General features: G+C 40.5%; 1 protein-coding gene across 8 annotated transcripts; it reads right to left on the bottom strand.

Moving 5' to 3' along the window:
• Positions 1–1,168: 1,168 nt before the first annotated feature.
• ska1 (spindle and kinetochore associated complex subunit 1) lies at positions 1,169–12,948 on the bottom strand. 8 transcript variants are annotated; one of them, XM_086213835.1, is made up of 8 exons: positions 12,821–12,948; positions 12,258–12,333; positions 7,797–7,932; positions 7,595–7,710; positions 6,002–6,096; positions 4,842–4,982; positions 3,868–4,037; positions 1,169–1,485 (listed from the first exon to the last, which is right to left on the bottom strand). In XM_086213835.1, the coding sequence occupies exons 3-8, from the start codon at positions 7,900–7,902 to the stop codon at positions 1,337–1,339; spliced, it is 777 nt and encodes a 258-aa protein (XP_086069961.1). In that variant the 5' UTR covers positions 7,903–7,932; positions 12,258–12,333; positions 12,821–12,948; the 3' UTR covers positions 1,169–1,336. The 8 variants fall into 8 exon arrangements, with proteins under 8 accessions (XP_086069961.1, XP_086069967.1, XP_086069968.1 ...); XM_086213841.1 differs by having other exon boundaries at positions 7,797–7,878; XM_086213842.1 differs by lacking the exon at positions 12,821–12,948 and adding an exon at positions 12,469–12,782 and having other exon boundaries at positions 7,797–7,878.
• Between the last annotated feature and the right edge of the window lie 205 nt (positions 12,949–13,153).

Genomic DNA, 13,153 nt, shown 5'->3' with positions numbered 1-13,153 from the left:
TAAGACTAGTTAGATGCCAAAAATGGTGGCATATATAATAATATACATAGAGCAAGGAGAATGTGGGGTGAAATCTGCAATTTCTGAAGCCCATGAGCAGGTGTTGCCTGGCTCTGCTATTGCAGTTACCCTTGTAGTAGTTTGAAATAAGGTGAGGTGAGATGAAATTTCAGGGATCTGGAACTGGATTGGTTTGCATGTTCTCCCTGTTCCAGCGTGGGTTCTCTCTGGTACTCCAGCTGCCTCCCACAGTCCAAAGACATGCAATTGAGGACTAGGCTGATTGATACTCTAAATTGACCGTAGGTATGAATGTGAGTGAGTAGGTGGTGGTCTTCCATCCGGCCTCCCGGCACTCAGAGCAGAGTACTTGGCCTTCTTACGCTCAAAGGCGGCCTCTTCCCCTTCTTCTGATGGGACTGTCAGCTCGATGAGGTGCACTGCTCTTGCTTTGGTGGACCACACCACAATGTCTGGGCAGAGAGATGTTGTTGTGATCTCCGTGGGGGACCTTAGTTGTTTGTTGAGGTCCACCCTCATGTCCCACTCCTGGCCAGGGGAAGAAAGCCTTGATGTCTCTCTGGGCCTGAAGTAACTATGTCCATCCCCTTCCGTGACAAAGCTGGTGTGGTTCTCTGGTGGTAGTTCTGTGCTGCTCTGTCGACACCCCTCCAGCACCTCAGCCAGGTATAATTGTATCAAATTTTTACGCAATTGTGTACTACTAATAATTGTAATAATGTAATTGTGTAATACTGTACATCAGAATCAGAATTGCTGAATCGGAATCAGAATACCGAATTCAGTTACAATCAAGTTAAATGTTAATGTGTCATTGCCTGTTGAGTGCATTAGGTCCATACAACTTAAACTACATGTTTTAAGCTTCATTTTGCTATGGATAGCTAGAGGGTGGAAAGAAATCCAGCTGACAGAATGTGTCATTAGATTCTGTCCATGGCTGATAATGCTCTGCTTAACTCTCAGCCAGCAGAGTGCATCGATATAGAATCCACAGCTTCAGAGATTCACCCTCAAGTGTCAAAACCACAAGTGTTGGTTAAAAAAAAGGAACTCGGTTTAAGAGGTAAATGGTGATGAGTAATATTCTTTTATAACTCCCATTTTAAAAGCACATTTTTGCGCAGATCAGTATGAGTGTTGTTAAAAGGGACAAGGATCTTGAGGTTGAATAATCCTTTTAATCGTTATCAAGTGTTCAAAACAAAAACTGGTATTGTTTTCTTTTCATTTTTATTCAATAAATGTAGTTTCAATTCACTTCATTGTGATACAAAATATTCATGTTGACAGAAACTATGTGAGACCTTGAAGTTCACAACAACATGTAGCGAGTGAAGCCTCCCCCTCTTAGCTCCCGTAGACGCTGGCAGTGTCGCAGCATGTTCAGAATCCCCTGAAATCGCTTGTCCACCTTCATCTGAGTGAATTCACGAACATCCTCCTCCACCAAAAAAAACTGACCTGAAACACATTTCAGCAGAGCACGGAGACCAGAGCTGCTCAGTCCTGATGGACTCGTATCCTGTCTTAGTACCACTGACATACAGCAGGTAAAATAAGTTTAATACGTCACCATTTTTCTCTGGAAATATATTTCTAAAGGTGCTATTGACATGAAATTTTCACTAGATAATCAGTAACAACCCACACATCCCCCCCCAAAAAAATCAAACCTTAGATGTCCATAAATTATGTGTAATAAAATGGAATGACACAGGGGAAAAGTATTGAATACACTTAGTTAAATTTAATACTTTGCACAAAAGATGGGCAGCACAGTGGTGCAGTGGTCAGCACTGTGGCCTCACAGCAAGAAGGTTCTGGGTTCAAGTCCCGGCTCCAGCACAGGATCTTTCTGTGTGGAGTCTCCATGTTCTCCCTGTTCCTGTGTGGGTTCTCTCTGGTACTCCAGCTTCCTCCCACAGTCCAAAGACATGCAAATGGGGATGAGGCTGATTAAATACTCTAAATTGACTGTAGGTGTGACTGTGAGTGTGACTGGTTGTCTGTCTCTATGTGTTGGCCCTGTGATGGACTGGCGACCTGTCCAGGGTGGACCTCACCTCTCTCCCGTAGCCGCTGGGATAGGCTCCAGCCCCCCCGCGACCCTTAACAAGAATAAGAGGAAGAAAATGGATGGATGGATGGAGTTTGCACAAAAGCCTTAGTCGGTAATAAAAGTTTCAAGGTGCCTCCTGTATGGAGAAACTAGTTGCATGCTTTGCTCAGGTATTATTTTGGCCTATTCTCCCACACAAACAGTCTTCTAATCTTGAAGGTTCTGATATTCTCTTCTATGAACTCTGATCTTTAGTTCTTTCCATAGATTTATTGGATTGGATTCAAATCAGGTGATTGGCTGGGCCATTCTAGCAACTCTATTTCCTTTCTCTGAAACAAGGGAGAGTTTCCTTGGCTGAGTTTGGGATGATTGTCTTGCTCAACTGTCCATTCTCATTTCATCTTCATCATCCTGGTAGATGGCAGCAAATTTTTATTAAGAATGTCTCGGTACATTTTTCCATTCATCCTTTCTTCCATTATATGAAGTTTGCCAGTGCTGTATGCTGAAAAATGCTCCACGCCATGATATTTCCACCTCCAAACCTCACTTTCGATATGGTGTTTTGGGGGTAATGTGCAGTGCCATTTGACCTCCAAACATGGTGTGTATTATAGCATCCAAAGAGTTCAATTTTGGTCTCATCTTATCAGACTATATATTCTCCAGTATTTCACAGGCTCATCTAAATGTTGTGCAGCAAACTTAACTCAAGCTCAGTCTTCAGAGTATTGCGTGGTGAGTGTTCATACAGGCCATGGCTGTTGAGTGCAGTACTCATTACTTTCTCTGAAACAATTGTACCCATTAATTCCAGGTCATTCTGAAGCTCTCCACAAGTGGTCCTTGGCTCTTGGACAACTGTTCTGATAATTTCTTTAACTCCTCTGTCAGCAACCTTGCATGAACACCTAAGTCATGGCCGGTTGAAATGTTGTTGTTTCCACCTCAGAATTTTGGCCCCAACTGTGTTCACTGAAACATTCAGAAGTTGAGAAATCCTTCTGTAACCAACACCATCAGTATGTTTTGCAACAATAAGGCTGCGAAGGTCTTTAGAGAGCTCTTTGCTTTTACCCATCATGAGATGTTTCTTGTGTGACACCTTGGCAATGAGAAACCTTTTTATGGGCAATCAGTTGGAGCTGAACAATCTTACATTCATTTGCACTGACAAGAGCTTGACTGCTTTCTAATTACTGATAGATTTCAGCTGGTCTTGGGATTCCGTGCCTTTTTGCGCCTTCATTTTTTCATGTTTTCAATACTTTTCCCCTGTATCATTCCATTTTTAACACATATGGACATTCAAGTTTGATGTCTTTGCATGTGTGGCTTGTATGAGTTGTTACCGACATCTGGTGAAATGTTGTGTCAGTAGCTCCTTTAGAAAAATATTTACTGAGAAAATGTGACCAATACTTTTTATATGCTGAGACTTTTCAATATATTAATTAGAAGTCCCCTTTTGTAATACATACACAGTTCTATATGAAATGCTCCTTTCATGGCATCGTTGTATTGCCATTTGAAGAGCTGTATTTTTGCACTTAAATTTTAACATTTATTACAACTGAATGAAGTCTACTTGGCCTATTAAGAACTGATATTCATAGTAGCCAAAATTTGAAAAGAAACATGTTGATGTGGTCCTGATCTTTATAGAAATGTCTTTAAAATGATAAGTAAATATCAGTGTCACCTGAAATTAGACATGTTATCATAACATATGTATTAACAATTTCCCTCAGGTCTAGTCTTCTGAACAGTAGCCAGCGTACCTTTAGTGTCTTTAGTCTCCTGGTCCTTGAAGCGCTGGTGCAGCTTGCGTGCATGATTACTGAGTGTTTTCACAGGCTGACGGAGGATCTTGTATTTAGCCACCACAGCTGTGTTTATGCACTGCACTGTTGCATTCAGCTGATCATAGGAGAGGCGTCCTTTCATATACCTGAATGGGACAGACTATTTAGTCTAATGTAGAGCAGCTGATGACAGAGGTGAAGGGGAAAGCAAACAAGATTTAGAGGGAAGTGGGAGAGTGTACCAACAAAAAAAACTTAACGAAATAAATAATTTTGTGAATTTGTTCATCTTCCTACTTCTTTGTGTTTATCTGTTGGAAATGAGAAGCAGAAGAAAAGGAATCCGAAGGATACTCGTTTAGAGGAAACCAATCCAACAGAAATGTTTGTTCCATAATATCTCTGTACGGACTTTTCAAATGATCAGAAGTTGCAGTTATATGCTGCTGCTGATGTGCCCAGCTATGGTTTTTCCTCTCAAACAAAGGGACATCAGCTCATGAGGGGGTTCTTCAATGAGGCCCAGAGTACATTTACATTCACACTACTGAAAGAATGTTTTGTTTAGCTGTATTTAGTTATAACACCAACCCCCAAAGATCGTCTTGTAACTGGAGTATTTGATGCACTCCAGAGCCTTTATTCTCCCTGGACCACACAAAACATAAACAAGCACCACCCAACACCCAATCACGTCTCTTGGACAATGTCACCACAATATATACCACTGATGATCGACAAACAATGCCAATTTTGTCCGCAGAGTGTATTTATATTTGCCAGTTATGGGAACATACGTACATACAAAGCCTAATAAGATGGATAACAGTCTCTTACACTGTTTGTTCACAACTGGGATATTTATGAATTATGATTATTGTTAATAATCCTCAGACCTCCTTGTGCCAATAAGTCAATCATCATGGTGTACATTAAAAAGGGACACTCACTGAGGAATGCTGTCAAACTCAGGCATGGTGATGAACTCCATCTCTTTGACAAAGCTCCTGCTGGTCTTCTTGACATGTTCCGGGTGGTTGGGCTGGAGGTCTGCTGCCACTGCTCTCTGGTTCGTTACTGCTTCTTTTCCACTGAGTTGACATGAAGGTATTTGGTGTTGAGAATGGAGGGTGCTACCATGCTACATCCATTTCATGTTTATTTCTTACTGCAGATAGTGTCAACCAACACATCAGTTCACTTACACCTTAACTATAACTATTCAGGGAATGGTCATCTTCTTTTAAATGAGCTATGTGTTCTATTTGAATACTTAAGCCTGATTTATGCTTCTACGTCGTGGCGACGCCGTACCTACGCCGTACCTACGCCGTCAACGCAGACCCCTACGCCGTAGCCCGACGTGCACCTCCAAAAAATCCTGACACGTGAACATCAACGGACTGTGATTGGTCCGCTCACACGACATTTCCGGTTCAGCACAACACCGCCATTTTTAAAGTTTCTGTGGTGAGAGCAACACGCAAAAATAAAAATGGACCAAGCTGAAGAAAGAGTTATCGAGGAGGTTCGCAAGTATGACCACCTTTACAACTTCCATTGTTGTCTCTGTCTCTGACCCATGTGCTATGACCGGAAGAAAACTAAGGAATTCGAGTCCCCCAAAACCATACGAAGATAAAGCCACACCCCTCTAGTGGCTTGGCGGTGAATTACAGAGCAAGGCGTTCCCTCGACACAGAACTATAAATGCACAATGACGACGTAGGGGCTACGGCGTAGGGGCTACGGCATATGGGCTACGGCATAGGGGCTACGGCGTAGGTACGGCGTAGGTACGGCGTAGGTACGGCGTAGGTACGGCGTAGGTACGGCGTAGGTACGGTGTAGGTACGGCGTAGGTACGGCGTCGCCACAACGCAGAAGCATAAATCAGGCTTTAGATTAAGAGGTCCACTGATGGGTGAGCTAGATTTAATGAAAGAGCAAGAAGCTCAGTGAAAGTTTCCCATGTCTTTTAATGATTTTAACAAAAGCTGAAGAGGAGTAAGCTATATATACTATGTAGTACATAACTTCTCTAAATTCAAGTGCTCTTCCTGTCTAATCCAAAACTGCAAATTTAGGATGAAAGACAAAATTTCCTCACTTTCCTGGGCATTTTTTCCTGGGCATGTGTTCAGGTATATTTTCTGTAATGAGCTGGACATCCCACAAATCTTGTTGGAAGGATTTCTCAAGGTCCTGAAACACACACAAGAGTGTCATGCCCTAATTGTCACTTCCAAAAATGCCTATTTTTTAGGGCCATTGACCTGAGTTAAAACTTTAATTACAGATGGCCTAATGTGATGTGATATTCAGCATTTTTACAGTTTTAAATCCTTTCTGTGTTGTTTTTTGTGTCTTTTAATTTATGTTTGATTATGTGGTCTGTGAGGGTTACTTCAAGTGTATTTTTATGTATACAATGATGTATTACTTTGTAATACACCAAAGGCAAACATGGTGATGACCACCAATTTTAATATAATGCCTAACATTACAGCTGTGTATAAGTGAGAAAAATAAGGAGGACAAGAAACAGAGATACTGTAAGTGGGGCTGTGCAATTTTGAGATAGATTATTGTTACTATTTTGACTGGTGTTGCATATATTGTGATACGATTCTTTCACCATTATTCTTAATTTGATTAAAAACCCTTTAAATGATAATGTCTGATTGTTGTGGAGATCTGTATCAAATCAAAATCTTCTCTTAAGCCTGTGAAAGACAGCAGACATTAAGAGGTGTTTTTAGGTGCAGGAGGGGCAAAAGGGCTGTGACTCAAGGTGATGTTTATTTACAAGTCATCATGTTTTGTAGGGTGACAATGAAATGAGACATAATAGAGTTAGGAAGAAAACTAAAACGTGAAACAAGGCAGCAACTTTAAGATACAAAGCCAATCAAGAGCTGGTAAAAAAAATAAGGCAATCAATCTCCTCTCTCACTGTCAATGCTCATACTTACATTACATTTAGCATATGAATTCACAATAAAACCGTTCTCAGGTATGAATTTGTCCATTTCTGACAAGACATCAGTAGAACTAACATTATGAAACAGCGACTAAAAGTATCTCAAATCAATAATGCGAAATGATAATTTATTTGCACCTGTTACACTTTGGAGCTGCTGAAAACACTTGATTTAATAGCTGCAATGTCACCAAACAAAACCACCAAACACACAACAGTGCTGTTCAGAATTAAACCAACGGCTCAGAGAGAGCGAGAAGCTACAGAGAAATTCTATGAAGTGCTACTTACATCTGTGTGGTGCCAGCAACTTCGACATCATTAGGGGATGGTTGGCAGCTTTGTAAGATTTAATTAATGTGACATGCCATGAATACCAAGAGTGGCAACATTTGTCAAGCTTATTGGTACTCCAATACAGACGCTATCACATATAGATAATGTATCAATTGATACCGGCCCTTGGTATCCATCTGTATTAATCACATTTCTGTTTACTAATCCAGTGTGTTGTGACACTGTCTCAATATGACATAGGCAGCCATTAAATTTGCCAAAATGTGTCATGAAGCACAACACTGGATTGTGTGAAAAAAAAACAACAATTGTCTCATGCACCTGATTTGGTTCCCATTTATGCAGCCATGAAATGAAATAAAAAGAAGCTGAGCTGGGTTTTGCCTGGTGCATAAGTAGAAGGATACTCCGCCTCCAGTTTACCTTCAGGTGCTCCAGCTCCTCCTTCTGCTGACGAACATATGTTTCAAACTCCTCCAGAAGCTTCTCAAGTGCAAATAATTCCTGTACAAATCTCTTTATCTTGGGTTGAGGTACATCTGTAGTTTTTGGAGACATATAGGTGCTATATATAATTTTACTTGAATGATTCTATTTGAGAAGTGACGTAATTATCACAGCATACCTGCAACATACAGATCCAGCATGCACTGGATGGATGATATTCTGTCCTGGATGTCAAGGCTTACAGCCTCCAGCTCACTCATCTTCCTGTCACAAACAAAGTCCATTCATAACAAGTCCATCGGCCTTGCAGGCGACTGGACAAAGGAATACCATTAGCAACAATCAAACAATGGACACCAGACATGAAAAAAAAAACACTGAAATAGAAAGCAAACTAAATACACTTACAAGGAAACTAGAGAGTTTTCATTTTTATCCAGAAGAGTAATGTGAACATATGACTAATAAATGCTCTTCAATATAATGTGGACCAGATCGAAAGAAAAACTTTTTAACACTTGATATGGGCCATTCTACGGAATTCATGCAAAGTCCAGAGTTGGAAACACATTTTTAAAAGTTGTTTTTTTTCAAAAAACCCTGTCCATACATATATTGTACCATATTTCTATGGTACATATCTAGTAAAGGCGCAGTCAAATTTCATATATTAATGTCTGCCTGTTCTTTAAATGTTTTTCTGCTCCTGAAATGTGTCACTACCGTAACACAGCAACACACTGCCATAAAAACCATACATCCTCTAAAGAATAATTTTAGTAATTTATTATGAAGGGTTTTACAACTAAATCGATTAAAATTATTTTTCTTAAACAAATTTCAAATTTTATTTTCTAAGACTCATCAAAATTTAAATGCAAGCTTTTTTTCTAAAATGAATTACACATCCGTGTAATTCATTTTAGAAAAAAGCTTGCATTTAAATAGAGATAGAGATCTCAGAGTTAATTAGTTATTACACTGAATGTACCTTTAACCAATAGTTATCATAAAACGTTATTTAATGACTCAATTCTTATTTTACTTTACAAAACACACAGTGTTATGGTAGTGACCGCACTGTTTTGGTCGTGACCACAGTATTTTGTTTGCAAGTTTGTATAATATCCCCTCAACCTTATTGCTTAATATTAACTCATAACCTGCCTTATTATGTGCATTTTACAAACACAAATGTTTATAATCAATAATATGAGGTCAAGTCATTGTTTCTTTCTTCCCTGCTGATGCCTGACTGTTGTCATCTCGATTTAAGAAAGTCTTGACTAGGTTTAAGATCTTGTGTTGGGCAGTTCTCTGATAGGTGAACTTCAGATGTGGGTTGTCTGCAGTCGTGTTGATTACTCTGTGGGAGCTGCCTCGTGTTTCTCTGAGCATAGAAACGTAAAAAGTATTTCCTGAACAACCTGCTTGTCAGTACGCTTCTTAATTAGGGCCTGAGCCAGTCCCTGGCCACTCGCCACTTCAAAAGTAAATTTGACCCCCTAAACATGCATGAAAACTCACCAAATTTGGTAAGCACATCGGGTGCGGCGAAAAATTCGATAATTAAAAAAAAAAGAGGCGCTCTACTCAATAGCGCCACCTACATACACAAAAAACCACGCCACAGACTGTAGGAATGTCCTACAGACATGGGACAAACACCATTGAACTCGTCTCATCAAGACGGATAAATCATACACTCACACCCCTGACCTAACTGTAACAGGATGTCCACAATTTGGACACGAATGTCTAATTTTGGACAATTTTGCGCCCCGAACAAAATCTATCTCCTCCTAAACCGTAAATGCCAGGGCTTCCAAACTTTCACACATTACTCTCCCAACTGTGCTGATTGAAAGTTGTTCAAGGTTAATATACTACGCGCTCGGTTTGGATTTTATGAGCCGTCAAAGTGGGGGAGACACTTTTCGCCTTACAATGGAAGTCTATGGGGAGAGCGTGTCCTCTCAGGGTACATACTCTCAAACAAATGCTTCTCACGTCTATACCATACATCGCACAGCTTTTAAAAACACACCACTGTATTCCTGACAAAAATCCCTACAAAAATATGGTATTTTGTGTGACTTTTGACCAACGTATGCCGACTTATTCAGCTTTTACACACTACATTTCTCTGAATCCTCCACTCTCTCCACTCCAGCACAGATCAGACACAGTGCAGCGGGGGAGGGGTTCTTAAAGGGCCAGCTGGCAGCTCTGCTCTCAGCTCTGCTCTCAGCTTTGACAGAGATGGCAGAGAGCGAGCAGAGAAGGGAGGGGCTCTTAAAGGGCCGGCTCTCAGCTCTGCACTCACACTGTGCAGCGAACTGAGGCTCGTATCTCCTAAACTACAAGGCCTAGGGATTTGCCGATTACACCGTTGGATTCGGGCCGGCGATCCGGCCGCGGCTAGGCGGGGGCTCAGGCCCTAACAACGCTGCTTGCAGCTTTAATTCATGTTTCTCTTTGTACTTGGCAGCCTTGTATTTTTTCTTCAAATCATGCATGAGTGTGTTATGAAAAAGAAGGGTCTTTCTGATATGCACACGATTTCTTTGCTTCCGTACTTCCTTCTGAGATTTTGTTCTTGGGGAACATTGTGACTTCTCTGGCTCACGCACAATCTATGGCACCGCTTTCTATATTTTTCTTTCTTCCATTCAAGTTCTTTAATCTTCAGCTCAAGGGTCTTTATTTTTCTGTGGACACGCATAACAGAATGTCTTATTTCGTCTCACTAGAAGTGCATGGAAGGTGAATAGGCATGGGAGAAGACATGGCAGAAGGCGTGGCAGAGGGTGTGGGAGGTGGCGTGGAAGCCACGCACAATCTCTCAAGCTCTCTTTGACTTTTCACCAATACCCTGTGATGTTGCTGTCTTTTTCGCCATGATCTTCTGACCGTCATTTGCTCCCTGTCAGATAAATCACTGATAGATTTGACCTTTCCTTCTTCCTTTCATTTCTTGTTTCGTTCTCTTTCCTTCTTTAAATATTCTTCGTACTTCTCTGGGTCTTCCCTCAGTCTTTTTCTGTTTTCTCTCACCCTCTCTGCTCCACTCTTTTTGTGTTCTTTTGGCATTGCTGCTTGTTTTCTCCCAGCTAAGCTGCATAATGTCAAATATAAATCAGCATTTTCTTCATGTTTTATCATATTATAAATTATTTAGCACTCTGAGATTTTTAAAAATGAAATGTGCTTTGCAAATCAAATCCAATATTATTATTATCGTCCATCGTCGTCTTCCGCTTATTCCTTACTAGTAAGGGTCGCAGGGGGGCTGGAGCCTATCCCAGCATCTACGGGCGAGAGGCAGGGTTCACCCTGGACAGGTCACCAGTCCATCGCAGGGCCAACATACAGAGACGAACAACCATTCACACTCACATTCATACCTACGGTCAATTTAGAGAATCCAATTAGCCTTGTCCCCAAATTGCATGTCTTTGGACGGTGGAGGAAGCTGGAGTACCAGAGAGAACCCACCCAGGAACAGGGAGAACATGGAGACTCCACACAGAAAGATCCCGCGCCCGAGCCAGGACTCGAAAGCAGAACCTTGTTGCTGTGAGGCCACAGTCCTGACCACTGCACCACCGTCCAGCCCATTATTATTATTATTATTATTATTATTATTATTATTATTATGTGTTAAGAGTATAATGTAATATTAATGATCAAACATTGCCTTATATATGTGGAACATTACATGTTGTCACTACTATAACATTACAATTTGTTACGGTTGTGACGTTTACAGTTGTGATATTTTTAGCTAATTCCGAGCATAACTCAAACATGCTAACAAGTAAATGGCTAGCAACAGATGTTTGAACAGTTGTACACACAACAAAATATAATATTTTGCTTTGAGCCCCCAAACTTCCTGGTCAGAAATTCAGGTGTGTGGCTAAAACCAGGCTCCACACATGTGGTACAACTAGTCCTGTTACGGTTGTGACATGAAAGTGTGGGACACCATTTTTTAAAGCATGTTTTATAATTTAAAAAAAAAACTTCAAAATGAATCTAAATATTTTACATTCTGTTTAAAATAAACCAAACATATATTTTAAAATACACCATTGGAAAAAAATGACAAAATTCTTTTAAGTATTATTTTCATGGATTGAAATTTAGGGTTTAGAGATTGGGACAACTACTTCCCAATAGAAAGTACCTAGGAAGGTAGCATAAATGATGATTTTGTATATATTTAGCTTAATTACTATCATGTTACAGTCTTGTGTTTAACTAGATCATACCATAATCTTAGTAACTATTAAAGGTCTGAATTCTTAATTGTTTTGTTAAATAGTTTTTTTTTTATTATTGTGGGACAGCAATTTGCACGAATTCGGTAGAATGGCCCACATATGACACCATAATGATATGTATGTCTATTGTACCATTCCTAGATTAGTTCTATATCTATTTCAGTGTCATGTAAAATCTCAAACAGTCATTTGTTACCATTTCTTATCGGACCAATATTCCGGTCAGCCAATATGTCTGCCATTATCAGCCAATCATGGAGGATCATAGAAGATTTTTCTGCTATAAAATCTGTATCTAGGTCATAAATGTCACATTAATTGGCCCTTAATTCCTTTGGGGTTTATCTTACCTTGAGTCAACAGTTTAATGTGATTGGACAAAATAGCAGCGCTGAGGAGTCCTGAAAGCAAGGTGATGGTACCCCTCTACAAAAAGTACACATCCAATAGAAACATATTTAAAATATTTGTCCACAATGGAGGAACGCTTTACTGAGCAAACATTCTCCAGAAGAATACCTTTCCACAGCACAGAAACAATTGCTCTAAAAATGCTGTTACCCGAGTTCGGTGGGCAGCCTCTGTCTATGTTAAGTGTGCCTTCGTCATCTTTATCATCATATGCAGCAGCAGCTGATGACATCACACCGAAGAAGACATCTTGTACAAACCCACTGCGCTTCGAGTCCTGCGTCAGAGCTCCCTAGTTTGATTAACTTGTCATATTATTGTTGTGTGTGGAGAGTGGATTAAAACATGTTCGTGGGTGACGAACAGCTAACGTTGACCTGTTTTATGGTAGCTAGATGATCAACTGCTGCTCACAACAAGAGGTTGACGCCCGCCAAGTTCAACGTCCGTTTATAAGTAGAGCTCAAAATCTGCTTCTCAGTACTCAATTATTGTTACTTACGTTCAATATTTTGCCGCGTTTACCACCGCTGCTCTGCTGCCACCTTCCCGGGTGACTTCAATTGTCTTCTTCGTTGCAGTTGTATGACGGGTGCCAATCGGCCAGAGTCGCACTACCTCCACCTACTGTGCTGGAGTAGTAATGTGCTAGTCACCATTACCCCTTATAAAGATTTTTGAAGTACCAAAATTTCCTTTTTGATGTTACTCGTTTTGCACAGTAGTAAAGCCAGTGTAGACAAGGATGCACATAATCCAGAGGAATATAATATATGCCTCTCTGGCTCTGGTTCTGGCCTTCTCTCTATAATGCCCCTCTAGCTGTCGTCTTCAC

The sequence above is a fragment of the Aulostomus chinensis genome, chromosome 9 (assembly GCF_037954235.1).
Source record: "Aulostomus chinensis isolate RoL2024-O1b breed Wild chromosome 9, RoL_Achi_v1.0, whole genome shotgun sequence".
In the NCBI taxonomy this organism is placed as follows: domain Eukaryota; kingdom Metazoa; phylum Chordata; class Actinopteri; order Syngnathiformes; family Aulostomidae; genus Aulostomus; species Aulostomus chinensis.
The sequence above is the reverse complement of the archived record's forward strand: the minus strand, read 5'-3'. Positions and strand labels throughout refer to the sequence as shown.